This window comes from Babylonia areolata, chromosome 15, assembly GCF_041734735.1.
Source record: "Babylonia areolata isolate BAREFJ2019XMU chromosome 15, ASM4173473v1, whole genome shotgun sequence".
NCBI lineage: Eukaryota > Metazoa > Mollusca > Gastropoda > Neogastropoda > Buccinidae > Babylonia > Babylonia areolata.
In genome coordinates this window covers 998,556-1,017,873 of record NC_134890.1, presented here as the reverse complement: position 1 = coordinate 1,017,873, position 19,318 = coordinate 998,556, and the positions used below count along the sequence as shown (strand labels likewise).

Sequence of the window (19,318 nt, the reverse complement as noted above, 5' to 3'; positions counted from 1 at the left end):
TCAAACCACATGCGCACCTCCTTGCATTGACGCTCATCCGCGCTCATCTGCTCAGCTGTGGTCCACAGACCTCCCCCACAATACAGCTGTGGACCTCTATCTTCTTTACCCGCACTAATGTCCTTAGGCGACACAGTACACTCTACTTTCGTCAAATTCTACTTGAGGGACACCTATTGCCTAAGGGATAATGGCTCATCGACTTCTACCAGAGAGATGTCGCACGCCTGCGGGTTGATGGCGCAAGAGCCATCGCTTCTGTGGTAGCTGCACAACAGACCATCACAGCTCACAGACAGTAGAACAGGCGAGCCCTCCACCTTGTCGTGCTATTCTGCACTAGTTGGGTCACGGTTAAGTATGTGTAATTAAAAGGAAATTTTCTATCTAAAATTACGTTTAAATAACATACTTACCGTGACCCAAATTTAAGACCCTCCCGTCCTCCCCGCTTCCTGTTCTTCCTGCTTGCTGCGCTGGTGATGGCATATTGCCGTCAAAAGAGGGCGATAACCAGCGGGACAAAGGGGAGGTTACCTACTTCCGGGAGGTTATCGGCCGTAGTTTCGTCTGCTCCGCATGGGCGGATAGTTTGCACAGGACAGGAATGTCAGACCCCTGCCGGAGTCTGCACTAGTTGGGTCACGGTAAGTATGTTATTTAAACGTAATTTTAGATAGAAAATTTCCTTTTCTGTCATGAAGTGCTGTGTTGTTTTCCATTGAAGACAGGTTTCTGTCATGAAGTGCTGTGTTGTTGTTTTCCATTGAAGACAGGTTTCTGTCATGAAGTGCTGTGTTTCTTGTTGTTTTCCATTGAAGACAGGTTTCTGTCATGAAGTGCTGTGTTGTTGTTTTCCATTGAAGGCAGGTTTCTGTCATGAAGTGCTGTGTTGTATCCATTGAAGACAGGTTTCTGTCATGAAGTGCTGTGTTGTTTTCCATTGAAGACAGGTTTCTGTCATGAAGTGCTGTGTTTCTTGTTGTTTTCCATTGAAGACAGGTTTCTGTCATGAAGTGCTGTGTTTCTGGTTGTTTTCCATTGAAGACAGGTTTCTGTCATGAAGTGCTGTGTTGTTGTTTTCCATTGAAGACAGGTTTCTGTCGTGAAAGGCTGTGTTTTCCATTGAAGACAGGTTTCTGTCATGAAGTGCTGTGTTGTTGTTTTCCATTGAAGACAGGTTTCTGTCATGAAGTGCTGTGTTGTTTTCCATTGAAGACAGGTTTCTGTCATGAAGTGCTGTGTTGTTTTCCATTGAAGACAGGTTTCTGTCATGAAGTGCTGTGTTGTTGTTTTCCATTGAAGACAGGTTTCTGTCATGAAGTGCTGTGTTTCTTGTTGTTTTCCATTGAAGACAGGTTTCTGTCATGAAGTGCTGTGTTGTTGTTTTCCATTGAAGACAGGTTTCTGTCATGAAGTGCTGTGTTGTTTTCCATTGAAGACAGGTTTCTGTCATGAAGTGCTGTGGTGTTGTTTTCCATTGAAGACAGGTTTCTGTCATGAAGTGCTGTGTTGTTGTTTTCCATTGAAGACAGGTTTCTGTCATGAAGTGCTGTGTTGTTGTTTTCCATTGAAGACAGGTTTCTGTCATGAAGTGCTGTGTTGTTGTTTTCCATTGAAGACAGGTTTCTGTCATGAAGTGCTGTGTTGTTTTCCATTGAAGACAGGTTTCTGTCATGAAGTGCTGTGTTGTTGTTTTCCATTGAAGACAGGTTTCTGTCGTGAAGTGCTGTGTTGTTTTCCATTGAAGACAGGTTTCTGTCGTGAAGTGCTGTGTTGTTGTTTTCCAATGAAGACGGGTTTCTGTCATGAAGTGCTGTGTTTTCCATTGAAGACAGGTTTCTGTCATGAAGTGCTGTGTTGTTGTTTTCCATTGAAGACAGGTTTCTGTCATGAAGTGCTGTGTTGTTGTTTTCCATTGAAGACAGGTTTCTGTCGTGAAGTGCTGTGTTGTTGTTTTCCATTGAAGACAGGTTTCTGTCATGAAGTGCTGTGTTGTTTTCCATTGAAGACAGGTTTCTGTCATGAAGTGCTGTGTTGTTGTTTTCCATTGAAGACAGGTTTCTGTCGTGAAGTGCTGTGTTGTTGTTTTCCATTGAAGACAGGTTTCTGTCATGAAGTGCTGTGTTGTATCCATTGAAGACAGGTTTCTGTCATGAAGTGCTGTGTTGTTTTCCATTGAAGACAGGTTTCTGTCATGAAGTGCTGTGTTGTTGTTTTCCATTGAAGACAGGTTTCTGTCATGAAGTGCTGTGTTGTTGTTTTCCATTGAAGACAGGTCTCTGTCATGAAAGGCTGTGTTTCTTTTTGTTTTCCATTGAAGACAGGTTTCTGTCATGAAGTGCTGTGTTGTTTTCCATTGAAGACCGGTTTCTGTCATGAAGTGCTGTGTTTCTTGTTGTTTTCCATTAAAACTAGAACATTTGACCATTATGTGTGTATGCCATTATGGTTTGCCTCTAGTTTGTACAAGAATAGTTGACCATTATGTGGGTGTCATTATTGTGTGCTTGCAATTTGTTCTAGAATTGTTGACCATTATGTTTGCATGTCATTATTGTGTGCTTGCAGATTACACGATAATATTTGATCATTATGTTTGCATGTCATTATTTTGTGCTTGCAGATTATACGATAATATTTGATAATTATGTTTGCATGTCATTATTTTGTGCTTGCAGATTATACCATAATATTTGATCATTATGTTTGCATGTCATTATTTTGTGCTTGCAGATTATACCATAATATTTGACCATTATGTTTGCATGTCATTATTTTGTGCTTGCAGATTATACCATAATATTTGATCATTATGTTTGCATGTCATTATTTTGTGCTTGCAGATTATACCATAATATTTGACCATTATGTTTGCATGTCATTATTTTGTGCTTGCAGATTATACCATAATATTTGATCATTATGTTTGCATGTCATTATTGTGTGCTTGCAGATTATACCATAATATTTGATCATTATGTTTGCATGTCATTATTTTGTGCTTGCAGATTATACCATAATATTTGATCATTATGTTTGCATGTCATTATTTTGTGCTTGCAGATTATACCATAATATTTGATCATTATGTTTGCATGTCATTATTTTGTGCTTGCAGATTATACTAGCATAGTTGATCATTATGTTTTTATGTCATTTGTTTGTCCTTGCAGATTATACTGGAATAGTTTACCATGTATGTATATCGTTTGTGTGCTTGCAGATTATACTGGAATAGTTAACCATGTATGTATATCGTTTGTGTGCTTGCAGATTATACAAGAATAGTTTACCATGTATGTGTATGTTGTATGTGTGCTTGCAGTTTGTAAAAGGATTGTTGACCATGTGTGAATGTCATTTTTGTGTGCTTGCAGTTTGTAGAAGGATTGTTGACCATGTGTGAATGTCATTTTTGTGTGCTTGCAGTTTGAGATTCAGAGGCCACATGTCACCCCCAATCCAGACCCATTTATGAAGGTTGGTTGTTCACATCTTTCACTTTAGTTTTTCTGTAGGGCTGTTCACATGAAATGTTTGGTGGACCACCAAAATTGTGTGTGTGTGTATGCATGTCTGAGTGTTTAGGTGCATGTGTGTATGCCTGTTTTAATAAATGTTATTTGCCAGACCTTTAAATACCTGCTGTGATGGATAGTATGAACATAACCAGTTGGCCAACACAAACAGTATTGTGTGGATATAACCTACACAAAAAGTAATGCATCACGGCAGTTCACCCTCTTCCGAAATCGCACATTTAGTCCTGGCTTCTTTATATCATGCACATGGCCTCCTGCCTAACCCGTTCAGCCACAGAGCGCACTGCACGCGGCGCACTGTATCTAGGTCACAACTTTCCCTGACTATTGCAGTCTTTTGGCTGTGCGGTCATGCGTTGGATTGCCTGTGTTTGTGGATCTATAAAAAGTGTGCATCAGTTTTTTTGTGGAAAAAAAATAGGGACGAATCTAGCTCCAGGTGTTGTCTTTCGCCTGACAAAATCTGGTGTCTGAAACGCGTATGTGAGTGACTTAATTATACGAATTAATAACTGACGATTTAAGGTCTTTGTGAGGCAGGTCAGATAGATGCTACACACTGGCACTGTGCCAGGAAGCTGAGTCATTGCAGTGAACTGGTGGTGACTTGTGTGTATAATCGTTCTAGTTAGCAGCGTCGCAGAAGAAAGTCACATTTGATATTTAGAAAAATAAAAAGAGTTAAGAAACACACACACACACACAGAGCACACACGCGCGCGCGCGCGCCCACTACCGCACACGCACATACTGTTTACATGTTTTAATTTGTCCTTTCCCTCATGTACATCTTTCAAATGAATAGATATGTCATAAAAATGTATTATATTCTGTTGTATTCATCCACATACCAAAAATTTGTGTTTGTGTGAGTGTGTGTGTGTGTGTGTGCGCGCGTGTGTGTGTGTAAAGTCAAGATTTTATTTATTGATGGTAAATTGAATAAGCAACAATTGCTTTTTTTACATCATGTGTGTGAGCGCGCACGTGTGTGTGTGTGTGTGTGTGCACGCGTGCGTGCGTGCGTGTTGGAGGTGGTGGTGGTGGTGGTGAAGTGCAAATAAACAGTTTGTTTAATCTGAAGATACGCATCCTTATGAACTTTTTGTATATGGTATGATATGCTTGGAGATATAAAAATATTCCAAAATTAAGCTTTTTATTATTGTAAGTTACAGTATAACACATTTCCATATATAACATTTGGAAATAATGTGTAGACGGGTGTTGGGTTGTAACAGGAGGAAGGTGGAATTAAAGCAGATTAAAACAAAGCTTTAAACACAGGTTATAGATCACAAGGAATACAGGCGCTGGGTGGATGAAACATTTATATTTTGAGCAGCAGGTGAGTTCAGAAGTCTATACCTGATGTGCTGAAGTAGTTGTTAGGAACATGTATGGTGCTGAGACTATCAGAGAGCCAGTAGTCAGTGAGTTTTTTTTTAACATTGTGATATGTGAGTGGAGTAACTACATAATCAACATCATAAAATGGCTCCATTTGGTGAGTACAATAATGCATGCATGCATGTGTTTGTGTGTGTGTGTGTGTGGTCTATTGTCATTTCATGTGCATATGCCTCCTATTCGTGTGTGTGTGTGTGTGTGTGTGTAAATATATGCATGTTACAAGCACTTCATGTCTATGGCATGCAACACGCATAACATTATTTCTTTATAAAGTAAATGCTATAATAATAATAATTCCAAATGCATGTTACAAGCATTCCGCATACAAAGCATGCTACAAGCACCTCAAATGTATTTTTGTGTGTGTTAATGTGTGAATATTACATTCTTCTCTCTCTCTCTCTCTGTCTGTCTGTCTCTTTCTCTCTCCCTCCCTCCGGGCCCTCCATCTCTGTGTGTGTGTGTGCGCGCGCGCGCGCTCCTTCTCTCTAACTATTTTTGTTCGTTTTTGTTTTGTACAAATGTGCATTAGTGCTTTGTCATTCATTTTCACTCATGTTTTCCATATTTCAGCATGTCACTTTTTGGAACCTGTTAAAAAAAAAAATTACAATCACCTCTCCCTCCCTTTAAAAAAGAAAAAAGAAAAGAAAAACAAAGTGGCGAATTTCAGCTTGCACAATGAACAGGAATATAGTCATGTGTGTCGGGAGGGGCGTGGGGTGATATAATTATAAAAGGTGTGTGTGCGTGCGCGCGCGCGTGCGTGCGTGCGTGCATGCGTGTGTGTGTGTGTGTGTTAAACAGTGGGAAGGGGATGTATGATTGGGTTTGGTTTGCTGTCGTGCTTTTTATCTCTGTGATGTATCACATACTTCACCAAAGTTAATTTGTCTTATGAGGATCATGCACTTATTCTGATACTGATATATAATGTACTGGTATGTATATAAATGTATGTGTATATAATTATGTATATGTATACATGTGTATATATGTATTGTTGTGTTTTGCTTGTGTGTGTGTGTGTGTGTGTGTGTGTGTGTGTGTAAATATATATATATATATATACAGAGAGAGAGAGAGAGAGATTCCCTCATGTGAATGCAAATATTCGCAGACACATCACACTGGCACCGTTGTGTGAGTGTGAGAACTAACACATGGCCGGGATGCCACACCTAACAGTACTGTAGCTGACTATTCCCTCTCTCCTTCCCTTCTCAAGCCCCTTCTCAGCAGGTGGCCTGCGGCAAGGTCAGTGGCAGGCAGCGTATTATCTAGCTGGTCCCATTCTACAGCGCGCTATGCATGGCTGTACTCTGGGCAAGTCGTTTTTCTGTTCTGCGGCTGTGGGTTATTCCTTGGGTCTGGAGTTACCAGAGCTTGAAGATGTTTCGTTACTTCAGTTTTTCGTCTTCAGATAAGTAAATGCCGCGTACTTGGAACTAAAGTGCAAGGCATAAACTGCCGTGGCATGTTTATTGAGGCAGCTTTGTGTTGTGCATTGTGTAAGCACATGTGTGTGTGTGTGTGTGTGCGCGCACGTACACATGCTTTGTGTGTGTGTGTGTGTGGCCTCATGCTAATTGATGATGAACACCACATGTTGTTCAGGATGGAGCCACACGCCCGGACACCATGGCATGAGCACAGAGGCCTGACAAGGGCCAGAGGACCGGTCATGAGCATCAGCTTGGCCGTTTCTCCCCGACCTGACAACCACAACCTGTCTGCAACACCGTGATCACTCACGATCACACACTGCTCTCTGCACAGCCATCATCAGCTGTCGTGGTGCAGCGTAATCAAGTGCCTTATGGACATATTTTGTGATAATGAGAGGAAATTCAGCATACTATTCGTGCCATCAAACTGTATTTCAAGGCTGAATTCCCTTGATCATTTACTTTTGGAAAGCTGTATATCTGAAAATCTATGCAGTAACATCTTGCCAAAAAATGCTGGATGCTTTGAGCAGATTTATGTTTCAGTCAGTCTATTCAGTTTGTATAGTCTTTTTCTCCAGAAAAAGTTGGTGATAAGATATGCTCTTATGTTTCTAAATTTTTCATGTCATTTTTTATCTAAAACCATTTTGTGTATGTATCGATAATTTTCATATCTAGGAAAAATTGTTTGGTAAATTACTTTTTAACACAAATTAGCATGATCGTAAGCTTCACTTGTGTTTGTTGGGCAACCACACACTGACTCAGTCAGGAAAGAAATGGATAACATATATGACTGGTCAGTAGTTATCTAATTAGGTCAGGAAAGAATTGGATGAAATAAATGACTGTTTCCTGGCAATAGTGCCATGATCTTTATGCATACTCTGAATTAATGTGCTTTCTCCTCACTAACAAGCTGAGACGTGATATTTGCAGTTCTATTGATCGTAAGCTTGTACAAAGTTATGTTTTATTTCCGATCAAAACAAGAGAAATGTCAGCTTTCTTTTTGCGCAGTGACTTTTGATTCATACCATCTTCAGCAAGGGTAGACTTTAACTCTCTCCGGACGAAGGAATGCTCACGCATTCCTACACAAAACGGATTCGGATTCGGACGAAGGAATGGAATAGCATTCTCCGAAAGCAAAATTCCATCACGCGCTGTACACGTGATTTTGTGATTAGCCAAGCAGAGTGGGCTATTCTGGGTCACTCCACAATCAAACAGTATGACTGGTCAGCCTGGCATGTGTGGCCCGTCTCGCACACACGCTGACAAAGTCACTGACCGGTCGTCTGCTCGCGTGCCAGCCTGTTAGCTAAGTGGGCTCTTCTCAGAATGTTATGAAGCAAACAAGGCAGTGACGGCAACGTTTTAGGGTTGCTGAAGTACTTGAAATGCTACAAACTGAAGGGTCGGACATTGAAGAGGTGGATGATGACAAAGAAGAAAGCGAATTTAATGCAGAAAGCGAGCATGGGTATGGTGATTCGGGGTGAAAAATTGGCAGTATTTTCTACATATGGCAAAACTGTAAAAATAAGATGAGAAATTTGATTTTATATATATATATATATATATATATGTAATAGCTCAACAAGTAATGACCCAGTTCTGAAAGTTTCATTTTCTTACTCTGTATTTTGTATTTTTTGTAATTTTTTTTTCAAACCCTTACAAATGGGCCGTCTGTGGGGAAAAGCAAGGGAGAAAACTTGTCATCCCGAGTGAGTTAAGACCTTGAGGGGGAGGCGTAGGTTGGCGTGTTTATTTTCATGTCTCAAAAGCAACTGCTTGCCTTGGATGAACAGATTACCGTGTCATATTGCATCCTGAAATGTGTCTATCTCATTTCTGCTTCTGTAACTTGCTCTTCAGTGACAAAACTATCATCCGTGTGGAAATCCTCTTTCCCACAATACTCGTGGATTTTGTCTTCTGTAAGCATATCTGAAAGGTATAAATATGCACATAGACTGGTGTATTTAATGAATATTAATGTTATTATTATCATTGCATACTCAGTGTTATTGTTGCATGTAATTGTTAATTGTGTGTGCATTTGTGGGGGGTGGATGGATGGTAGATATTTTTTTTCTTGGGGGGCAGGGGGGGACAGTGGGGGATAGTGAAGGTAGGTGGTAAAGAAACGTGACCTTTGACAATGGTTACTTTTAGACAAATAACCTGAAAGGGTTTTCGTAAGACTTAATGACTGGACTTTTGTATTTTGTATTTGTATTTCTTTTTACCACAACAGATTTCTCTGTGTGAAATTCAGGCTGCTCTCCCCAGGGAGAGCGCGTCGCTACACTACAGCGCCACCCATTTTTTTTGGATTTTTTCCTGCGTGCAGTTTTATTTGTTTTTCCTATCAAAGTGGAATTTTCTGCAAAGAACAACCCTTTTGTTGCCGTAGGTTCTTTTATGTGTGCTAAGTGCATGCTGCACACGGGACCTCGGTTTATCGTTTCATCCGAATGACTAACGTCCAGACCACCACTCAAGGTTTAGTGGAGGGGGAGAAAATATTGGCGGCTGAGCCGTGATTCGAACCAGCGCGTTCAGATTCTCTGGCTTCCTAGGCGGACGCATTACCTCTAGGCCATCACTCCACTCCACTTGACCAGACTGACATAAACAGCAGTTGTTTTCATGTCATTGATACACTTGTTAATACTTTGTTGACAGGACAGAAACAGCAGTTGCTTTCATGTCATTGATACACTTGTTAATACTTTGTTGACAGGACATAAACAGCAGTTGTTTTCATGTCATTGATACACTTGTTAATACTTTGTTGACAGGACATAAACAGCAGTTGTTTTCATGTCATTGATACACTTGTTAATACTTTGTTGACAGGACATAAACAGCAGTTGTTTTCATGTCATTGATACAGTTGTTGATACTTTGTTGACAGGACATAAACAGCAGTTTTCATGTCAGTGATACAGTTGTTAATACTTTGTTGACAGGACATAAACAGCAGTTGTTTTCATGTCACTGATACAGTTGTTAATACTTTGTTGACAGGACATAAACAGCAGTTGCTTTCATGTCATTGATACACTTGTTAATACTTTGTTGACAGGACATAAACAGCAGTTGTTTTCATGTCAGTGATACAGTTGTTAATACTTTCTTGACAGGACATAAACAGCAGTTGTTTTCATGTCATTGATACAGTTGTTGATACTTTGTTGACAGGACATAAACAGCAGTTTTCATGTCAGTGATACAGTTGTTAATACTTTGTTGACAGGACATGAACAGCAGTTGCTTTCATGTCATTGATACACTTGTTAATACTTTGTTGACAGGACATAAACAGCAGTTGTTTTCATGTCATTGGTACAGTTGTTGATACTTTGTTGACAGTACTTGCATTGTTGCTGTACCTTATGTTCAGTTTACATTTATTTATTGTTGTTTGCTTTTTGTTTTTGGTTTTTTTTGGGTGGGGGCGTGGGGTGGGGACAGTAAACGAAGGGCTAGGAGTCAGTTTGATCATTTTGAGGAAGTTCTTACTACCTGTTTTGCATTTACTTCTTTAACTGAACAACTTAACTGTGATTTTTTTTTTCCTGTTTGTGGGGGTTGGGGGGGTAATGATTATGATTTATATTGTGCCTTTCCATGTCAAAACACAGTCAGTTGCATTACACACTGTAAAAACATGTAGTATCATTGATGTTGGAAATTCTGTGCTCCCTGTACTTGATTCTGTACTTGAACCCCTTTATCAGCAGGTTTTTTTCATGTTTGTTTTTGTTTTTCTTTGTTTTTTGAGGGGAGTAGTTTTGTTAGTTGTGGCTGGTGTTATGGATAAGGTCCCTTGCTTCATGTTTGGCATTTCCATCTCTAACAGAATTCCTGTACTGTGATGTTGCTGGGGTTTTTTGTTCTTCCATTTGTGTTGCTGTCAAACCCACTGTGTCACCAGCCTGCTGTCAGCAGACAGCCAGTGTGGCTTACAGCATCAGATCTCTGTTTCAAGGTGTCTCAGAGCATGCAGACTGGTTCATACATGTTACACCACATCTGGTCTTTGAGCAGCTGCCTGATGGTTGTTTGAAGCCTGAGGAGATCCGGCATTGTCAGGCTTGCAGAAAGCAGAGTGTGACAGCAGTGCAGTCACACTGAATGGATGGATGGATGTATATAGTGATGTTTTGGAGCTTTTCAGTATCCATGTACTGCCAGTTGTTATGGAATGTGTTTTGTGTGTGTGTACTTTGCTGGGAACATTTTGGTGTGTATATGTAACATTGATGGAACCTTCTGTGTATGATGTTTTGTTAAGAACCCAGACCAATTTTCTGGGTAGATTGCTGTATGATTATCCAATATTATTATGACGGTGACATTGTTACATTTTAACTCAGATTACTGTGTGTGGACATGTGGTACGCTTGACCGTGGCTGTATGTTGTGAGTGATGATACCACCAGTTGTCACAGCCACAAGAAAACGGTTTGCGAGGACAGTGACTTTCTGCCCCAGGTTTGATGACACTGACCTTCGTGGCACTTAGGCGGCGGTCACTTCAGTCGTGGGGAAGGAAAGAAAGATGTTGTGACGACAGTTGATGACAGCCACACTGACAGCAGTGCACAACGTTGTCCTTACAGCACAGAGGCTGATCACTGGGCACTTTGCCCAACAAGAGGTGGCCATTTTTAGGGGATTCCAGAAGCTAGCTGGTCTAGCCTGGAAAGAACCTGAGTGCAGAACTGGTGGGGTCAGCTGAGTGACTGGCACAGCATCGCCCATTGTGTGCAAGTTGTTTTTCTCTTGTCCATGTCAAGAAGTCTGTCAGTCCAGTGTCAAGGAAGGTCTGTGCAAAAGAAACAAGCACCCCTTCGATTTCACAATATCTTGTTATTAGTTTCATATGACACGATACAAAGAAACTTGTGTGTTTTGAAATTCTGTTAAATGATTATGGAATGTTATGGGTGAAAGAGGAAAAAACTCATATGTAAGAATACAATAAACACAAGCCGCATGCAACAAAATAAGGCCAAAAGGATACGCTGAATAGCCGAAAAAAGCGTAAGACAAGACAGAGCGTAAACCTGACAAGATGGCGTGGAGAGCCTTGGCCAAAGGAATGATTAAGCGCTTATAGTTTTTAGAGGCGTTTGATTGGCTGAGAGCGGGTGGGCCCGTCTTTTCACTGTTAGCCGCGCGAAATTTGGCCAAGCAGAGCAAACCAATAGGCCTAGTTTGCATCAGTTTGACATGGTAAGTATATTTAACACCAAACATGGAGTATAATACAAACTCCTCCTTTTGAAACCTCATGTTAGAAATGTTACGCATGTGATCAGGAAATAATGTTGGCAGTAATTTTTGATTATTTCTAAGTTTTTCTTTTCTTTTCTTTTTTTCTTTTTTTTTTTTTTTTTTTTTTAAAACAACCAGTGTGCACAAGCACCATCCCCAAAGCCATGTATTGATACATGTGACAGTGCACACCAATATTTTGAACCTTTCCCTGTGTTTTCCACCAAATGTAATTTTTGTCAGGTTATACTGGCAGCCATCGCAAGGCATTGAAGTGAAATTGTGAAGTTTCTATTATGTTTAAATGATTAAAAAGAAAGTGGCTGAATTGTTAAGATGTTCATATGCCAATACAGAGAGTCCGTTAGGGACTGGGTTCGAATCCACCTCTCGCTCTTTCTCCTATGTTGGACTGGAAAATCAAACTGAGCATCTAGTCATTTAGATGAGATGATAAACTGAGGTCCTTTATGCAGCATGCACTTTGCGTACTGATAAAGAACCTATGGCAATCAGAGTGTTGTCCTCTAGCAAAATTCTGTAGAAGAAATCCTCTGTGATAAGCACACAAATATATATGCATGTAGTCAAGGCCTAAACGAAGCGCGTTGGGTTATGCTGCTGGTTAGGCATCTGCCTTGCAGATGCGGTAGAGCATATATGGATTTGTCTGAACACAGTCATGCCTCCTTGAGAAACTAAAACTGAATTTTCTTTTCAACAAAATGATAGGACCTGTCATTGTTTTCACAATGCTCATGGTTGACCTTTGAATTCAACCACAAGTCATGATTTTAATATTTCATTCAACGACACTTTAATCATTACAGAACATATCACTGGACATAGAACAACTGAAATGGTGAATAACTTGAGTAAAGAAAAGAAGGTAAAATTTCTGGTGCTGTGTTTGTGGGGTTGTTTTTTTGTTTTGGGTTTGTTTTTTTAATAGAGAATGTGTTTTTATTTTGTTTTTTTCATAAAATTGTTTTTGCAAGGTACTGTTCTGTTTGTGGAGTGTCAGCTGAAAGTTCCATGACAGTCTTTTCCCCAGCTGTCAGGGTGGTGTGGTGTGGTGTGGTGTGGTGTGGTGTGGACGTGTCAAGGACCTCTGTCCAGTCTGTGTAGTGTGGTGTGGACGTGTCAAGGACCTCTGTCCAGTCTGTGTAGTGTGGTGTGGACGTGTCAAGGACCTCTGTCCAGTCTGTGTGGTGTGGACGTGTCAAGGACCTGTCCAGTCTGTGTAGTGTGCTGTGGACGTGTCAAGGACCTCTGTCCAGTCTGTGTAGTGTGGTGTGGACGTGTCAAGGACCTCTGTCCAGTCTGTGTAGTGTGGTGTGGACGTGTCAAGGACCTCTGTCCAGTCTGTGTGGTGTGGTGTGGACGTGTCAAGGACCCCTGTCCAGTCTGTGTAGTGTGGTGTGGACGTGTCAAGGACCCCTGTCCAGTCTGTGTAGTGTGGACGTGTCAAGGACCCCTGTCCAGTCTGTGTAGTGTGGTGTGGACGTGTCGAGGACCTCTGTCCAGTCTGTGTAGTGTGGTGTGGACGTGTCGAGGACCCCTGTCCAGTCTGTGTAGTGTGGTGTGGACGTGTCGAGGACCTCTGTCCAGTCTGTGTAGTGTGGTGTGGACGTGTCGAGGACCCCTGTCCAGTCTGTGTAGTGTGGTGTGGACGTGTCAAAGAAACCTGTCCAGTCTGTGTAGTGTGGTGTGGACGTGTCAAGGACACCTGTCCAGTCTGTGTAGTGCGGTGTGGACGTGTCGAGGACCTCTGTCCAGTCTGTGTAGTGCGGTGTGGACGTGTCAGAGGACCCCTGTCCAGTCTGTGTAGTGCGGTGTGGACGTGTCAGGGGACCCCTGTCCAGTCTGTGTAGTGTGGTGTGGACGTGTCAGGGACCCCTGTCCAGTCTGTGTAGTGTGCTGTGGACGTGTCAAGGACCCCTGTCCAGTCTGTGTAGTGTGGTGTGGACGTGTCAAGGACCCCTGTCCAGTCTGTGTAGTGTGGTGTGGACGTGTCAGGGACACCTGTCCAGTCTGTGTAGTGTGGTGTGGACGTGTCAAGGACCCCTGTCCAGTCTGTGTAGTGTGGTGTGGACGTGTCAAGGACCCCTGTCCAGTCTGTGTAGTGTGGTGTGGACGTGTCAAGGACCCCTGTCCAGTCTGTGTAGTGTGGTGTGGACGTGTCAAGGACCCCTGTCCAGTCTGTGTAGTGTGGTGTGGACGTGTCAAGGACCCCTGTCCAGTCTGTGTAGTGTGGTGTGGACGTGTCAAGGACCCCTGTCCAGTCTGTGTAGTGTGGTGTGGACGTGTCAAGGACCCCTGTCCAGTCTGTCATGTTCAGCAGTTTGTTTTCCACATCCACCACTGCTGTGTGTGTGTGAACTGATGAAGTTTTGACACAGGTCTGTTCACGTTTGGATGTTGTTCACCACACAGTTACACGTTCAGGCGTGATTGCTTCCAGTAACCTCAGATGATGTGATTTGTATGCACCGATGATGTGTATTTGGTGGGATGAAACTATGAAAATGGCATTTGTGGTTTGTGAATGTGTGCGGCACATGGCAGAGATTTGTTAGGCGTTGAATCTTCTCCCAGACATGAATTTACTGTGCCCATGTCCCCGTATCTTCTTGTTCAGTGTCTACCTGTGTATAGATCTGCCTTTCTTTACCTTGCATAATCTTGGAAATGCTTTGCTCACAATCTGTCATTGTAAATTAACTCATCATTTAACATATATGAATAAACATTTGAAGCATAACGTAATCTTGGATATACTTGTTTACAATTTGGCATTGTAAATGAACTTACCATTCTAAGTGTACCCTTTCTTGTTACACTTTTTGCTTTTCTTTAATGTGTTTGATCTATAACTTACGGTAATGATTGCATAAGTCAGGATTTTAAACTTTGATCATGTATTTTGTGGAAAATTTCTTAACTTGCTGTTGAATTTGTGACATAGTATCTGCTGAAATAATATAGACGTAGTATCTGCTGCATTATAAGCAACATATACTTGTACTTTATGAACAAAAGAATCAACCCAGTTGATTGATACGGGCTAATTATTCACTGTTAGCGTTACTTAGTCTTCAATTCAAATGCTGGCAATACCAAGTAAGGATTGTCCATCAAAGTAGTTTTTAAATGGGCTAGATTAAACTCATAGGTCCAGTTCCAACATCAAGGAAATTTGATTAAACAGCAGTGTATAATTGAATGCAGTGTCAGATACTGAATCTGCCTAATAGGTAAGATACCATGTTGTCTGCTCCAGATATACTTGTACGGGTCAAATTGTTCTGACTTGGTGTCCCCCCTAAAAATATTTTACTTTTCTTGTTCCTCCTTCATGTGGTGGAGACGTTAAAGGTCCATTTCAATGTGTGTCCATACAGTGTTTGATTGTTATAGTCCATTTCATTGTGTGTCCATACAGTGTTATAGTCAATTTCATTGTTTCCATAGTGTGTGTTATAGTCCGTTTCATTGTGTATCCATACAGTGTTTGTTATAGTCCATTTCATTCTGTGTCAATAGAGTGTTTTGTTATAGTCCTTTTCATTTTGTATCTATACAGTGTTTGGTTGTTATAGTCCATTTCATTGTGTGTCCAGTGTTATAGCCCATTTCATTGTCCATAGTGTTATAGTCCATTTCATTGTGTGTCATACAGTGTTATAGCCCATTTCATTGTGTCCATACAGTGTTATAGTCCATTTCATTGTGTGTCCTGTCCATATAGTGTTTGTTACAGCCCATTTCATTGTGTCCCCCACACAGTGTGTGTGGTATAGTCCATTTCATTGTGTCCCCATACATTTTTTGATTGTCCATTTCAAATATTGCCCATGTTGTGGAAAGTTGTAGCATTTGATGGACCTCCATGGGAATGACTGGGGCTCTTTTAGAAATAGTATCCCCATTTTCTGGAACCTATGTGCTGGAAAGTTCCTGTTTCTATCAACTTTTTTTGTTTCTGGCTTTTTCAATTTTTTCCTCAATCTGTCTAGTTTTTTCTTATTTTTGGTCTTATTTGTTAGTCCATTTACTCTATATTTTGTCTTGAATATTTTCTCTTTTTCTGGACTTGATAATTGAGCAGTCATATGGTGGTAATGTATTTTGATGCAGTTTAGTACAAGTGATTTGTGATGGCTAAAAGTCAAAGTTAGAGGACAATGCTACAGCAGTTTGTGGTCAATAATGCCCTGATATGCTTTACAGTGTCTTTCTGTTCCATGATTCCTGTGTTCAGTTACATTGGCATTTATCTTGAAGACCCTGCCTGTCTAGTTCACCTTTTTGTCAAGTTCTTTGCTGATGGATTGTTTTTTTTATCCCCCACCCCACCCCCCATGGGAATGCTGATGTTTCAGTGTAAATGGTGTCCCTATCTTCCCCCATGGGAATGCTGATGTTTCAGTGTAAATGGTGTCCCCATCTTCCCCCAAGGGAATGCTGATGTTTCAGTGTAAATGGTGTCCCCATCTTCCCCTATGGGAATGCTGATGTTTCAGTGTAAATGGTGTCCCATCTTCCCCCATGGGAATGCTGATGTTTCAGTGTAAATGGTGTCCCCATCTTCCCCCATGGGAATGCTGATGTTTCAGTGTAAATGGTGTCCCCATCTTCCCGCACGGGAATGCTGTTTCAGTGTAAATGGTGTCCCCATCTTCCCCCATGGGAATGCTGATGTTTCAGTGTAAATGGTGTCCCCCATAGGAATGCTGATGTTTCAGTGTAAATGGTGTCCCCCATGGGAATGCTGTTTCAGTGTAAATGGTGTCCCTATCTTCCCCCAAGGGAATGCTGTTTCAGTGTAAATGGTGTCCCCCAAATTCCCCCATGGGAATGCTGATGTTTCAGTGTAAATGGTGTCCCCATCTTCCCCCGTGGGAATGCTGTTTCAGTGTAAATGGTGTCCCCCAAATTCCCCCGTGGGAATGCTGATGTTTCAGTGTAAATGGTGTCCCCATCTTCCCCCATGGGAATGCTGTTTCAGTGTAAATGGTGTCCCCATCTTCCCCCATAGGAATGCTGATGTTTCAGTGTAAATGGTGTCCCCAAATTCCCCCATGGGAATGCTGTTTCAGTGTAAATGGTGTCCCCATCTTCCCCCACGGGAATGCTGTTTCAGTGTAAATGGTGTCCCCATCTTCCCCCACGGGAATGCTGTTTCAGTGTAAATGGTGTCCCATCTTCCCCGAGGGAATGCTGTTTCAGTGTAAATGGTGTCCCCCATCTTCCCCCATAGGAATGCTGATGTTTCAGTGTAAATGGTGTCCCCCATAGGAATGCTGATGTTTCAGTGTAAATGGTGTCCCCCATCTTCCCCCATAGGATTGCTGATGTTTCAGTGTAAATGGTGTCCCTCATGGGAATGCTGATGTTTGTGTAAATGGTGTCCCCATAGGAACGCTGATGTTTGTGTAAATGGTGTCCCCATCTTCCCCCGTGGGAATGCTGATGTTTCAGTGTAAATGGTGTCCCCATCTTCCCCCATAGGAACGCTGATGTTTGTGTAAATGGTGTCCCCCATCTTCCCCTGTGGGAATGCTGATGTTTCAGTGTAAATGGTATCCCCCATCTTCCCCCGTGGGAATGCTGATGTTCCAGTGTAAATGGTGTCCCCATCTTCCCCCATGGGAATGCTATGTTTCAGTGTAAATGGTGTCCCCATAGGAACGCTGTTTGAGTGTAAATGGTGTCCCCCATCTTCCCCTGTGGGAATGCTGATGTTTCAGTGTAAATGGTGTCCCCATCTTCCCCCGTGGGAATGCTGATGTTTCAGTGTAAATGGTGTCCCCCATCTTCCCCCGTGGGAATGCTGATGTTTCAGTGTAAATGATGTCCCCCATGGGAATGCTATGTTTCAGTGTAAATGGTGTCCCCATCTTCCCCCATGGGAATGCTGTTGTTTCAGTGTAAATGGTGTCCCCATCTTCCCCCATGGGAATGCTGTTGTTTCAGTGTAAATGGTGTCCCCATCTTCACCCATGGGAATGCTGTTTCAGTGTAAATGGTGTCCCCATCTTCCCCCGTGGGAATTCTGATGTTTCAGTGTAAATGGTGTCCCCATCTTCTGCCATAGGAATGCTGTTTCAGTGTAAATGGTGTCCCCCATCTTCCCCTGTGGGAATGCTGATGTTTCAGTGTAAATGGTGTCCATCTTCCCCTGTGGGAATGCTGATGTTTCAGTGTAAATGGTGTCCCCATCTTCCCCCGTGGGAATGCTGATGTTTCAGTGTAAATGGTGTCCCCCATCTTCCCCCGTGGGAATGCTGTTTCAGTGTAAATGGTGTCCCCCATCTTCCCCCATGGGAATGCTATGTTTCAGTGTAAATGGTGTCCCCATCTTCACCCATGGGAATGCTGTTTCAGTGTAAATGGTGTCCCATCTTCCCCCATAGGAATGCTGATGTTTCAGTGTAAATGGTGTCCCTCATGGGAATGCTGATGTTTGTGTAAATGGTGTCCCCCATCTTCCCCCGTGGGAATGCCGATGTTTCAGTGTAAATGGTGTCCCCATCTTCCCCCGTGGGAATGCTGATGTTTCAGTGTAAATGGTGTCCCCATCTTCCCCCATAGGAACGCTGATGTTTGTGTAAATGGTGTCATCACTCTGTTTCTTACTGTTGTCTTGTTTCTATCACTTTGTTTCTCGTCGTCTTTCTATCGCTGTTTCTTGTCTTTTTCTGTCACTGTTTCTCGTCTTGTCTTTCTATCACTCTGTTTCTTGTCTTTTTTTCTGTCACTGTTTCTCATCTTGTCTTTCTATCACTCTGTTTCTTGTCTATCACTGTTTCTTACTGCTGTCTTGCTTTCTATCACTGTCTTGCTATCACTGTTTGCTTACTGCTTCTTCATCGTTTCTTACTGATTGTCCTATTTACGTTTCTTATGTTGTCTTCTCAGTTACTTACGGGTCATTTTTTCTGACTGGTGTCCCCTAATTTTTCTGTCCTGTTCTCCTTCTGCTGGAGCTTTTAAAGGTCCATTTCAATTGTGTCATACTGTTGTTTCTTCATAGTCCATTACTGTGTTGTTCCTTACTGTGTTGTTATGTCCATGTGTGTCCTTACAGTGTTTGATTGTTTACGTTTCATTTGTATGTCCTTACTGTGTTTGTTTTTATGTCTTTCTTGTGTGTCACAGTTCTTATGCATTCTTGTCCATATGTGTTATAGTCATTTCCATTTGTGTCTGTTTGCTTTCATTGCCATAGTGCTATCCTTTCTTTGTCCATATTTGTTTTACGCCTTCTTGTTTCATACTGTTGTTTGTTATCACTTTCATGTTGTCTTCTATATGTTTGTTCCATTTCATTGTGTCCCCACACGTGTGTGTGTATGCTCTTTCTATCATTTTTATTTCCTTAACTGTTGTCTTTTGATATGTTTCATTATGGACTTCCATGCAATGTTTCACTGGCTTCTTTTGTTCTTACCGCTTTTTCTATCACGTTCGTTATGCTGTCCTTTCTATCACTTTTCTTTGCTTGTCTTGTTCTTTCTTTTTTCTCATCATGTTTTTCTTACTTTTGTCTTTTTTAGTCACTTTTCTTATGTGTCTTGAATATTTTCTTTCTGGACTTGATTTTGA

The 19,318-nt window shown here is 41.7% G+C and overlaps 2 protein-coding genes across 3 annotated transcripts in view; one reads left to right on the top strand and one right to left on the bottom strand.

Moving 5' to 3' along the window:
- LOC143290354 (uncharacterized) overlaps positions 1 to 9,855 on the top strand; it is a 153,974-nt gene extending 144,119 nt beyond the window's left edge. For both annotated transcript variants that reach the window (XM_076599716.1, XM_076599717.1), the window contains 2 exons: positions 3,433 to 3,483; positions 6,576 to 9,855. In XM_076599716.1, the coding sequence (XP_076455831.1) occupies positions 3,433 to 3,483; positions 6,576 to 6,608 (84 nt within the window). In that variant the 3' untranslated portion in view covers positions 6,609 to 9,855. The remainder of the gene's footprint in view (positions 1 to 3,432; positions 3,484 to 6,575) is intronic.
- Positions 9,856 to 11,839: 1,984 nt separating this feature from the next.
- LOC143290353 (uncharacterized) lies at positions 11,840 to 17,577 on the bottom strand. Its single transcript, XM_076599715.1, has 2 exons — positions 13,563 to 17,577; positions 11,840 to 13,476 (listed from the first exon to the last, which is right to left on the bottom strand). Exons 1-2 carry the CDS (start codon positions 14,040 to 14,042, stop codon positions 13,138 to 13,140), a joined length of 819 nt encoding a protein of 272 aa, XP_076455830.1. The 5' UTR covers positions 14,043 to 17,577; the 3' UTR covers positions 11,840 to 13,137.
- Positions 17,578 to 19,318: the final 1,741 nt, after the last annotated feature.

Excerpts from the sequence above, each read along its gene's own strand:
- LOC143290353 (XM_076599715.1), bottom strand. The coding sequence starts at position 14,042 with ATGACAGACTGGACAGGGGTCCTTGACACGTCCACACCACACTACACA. Across the intron at positions 13,477-13,562 it reads ACTACACAGACTGGACAGGG|GTCCTCGACACGTCCACACC; the intron begins GTCCCCTGACAC and ends GACTGGACAGAG.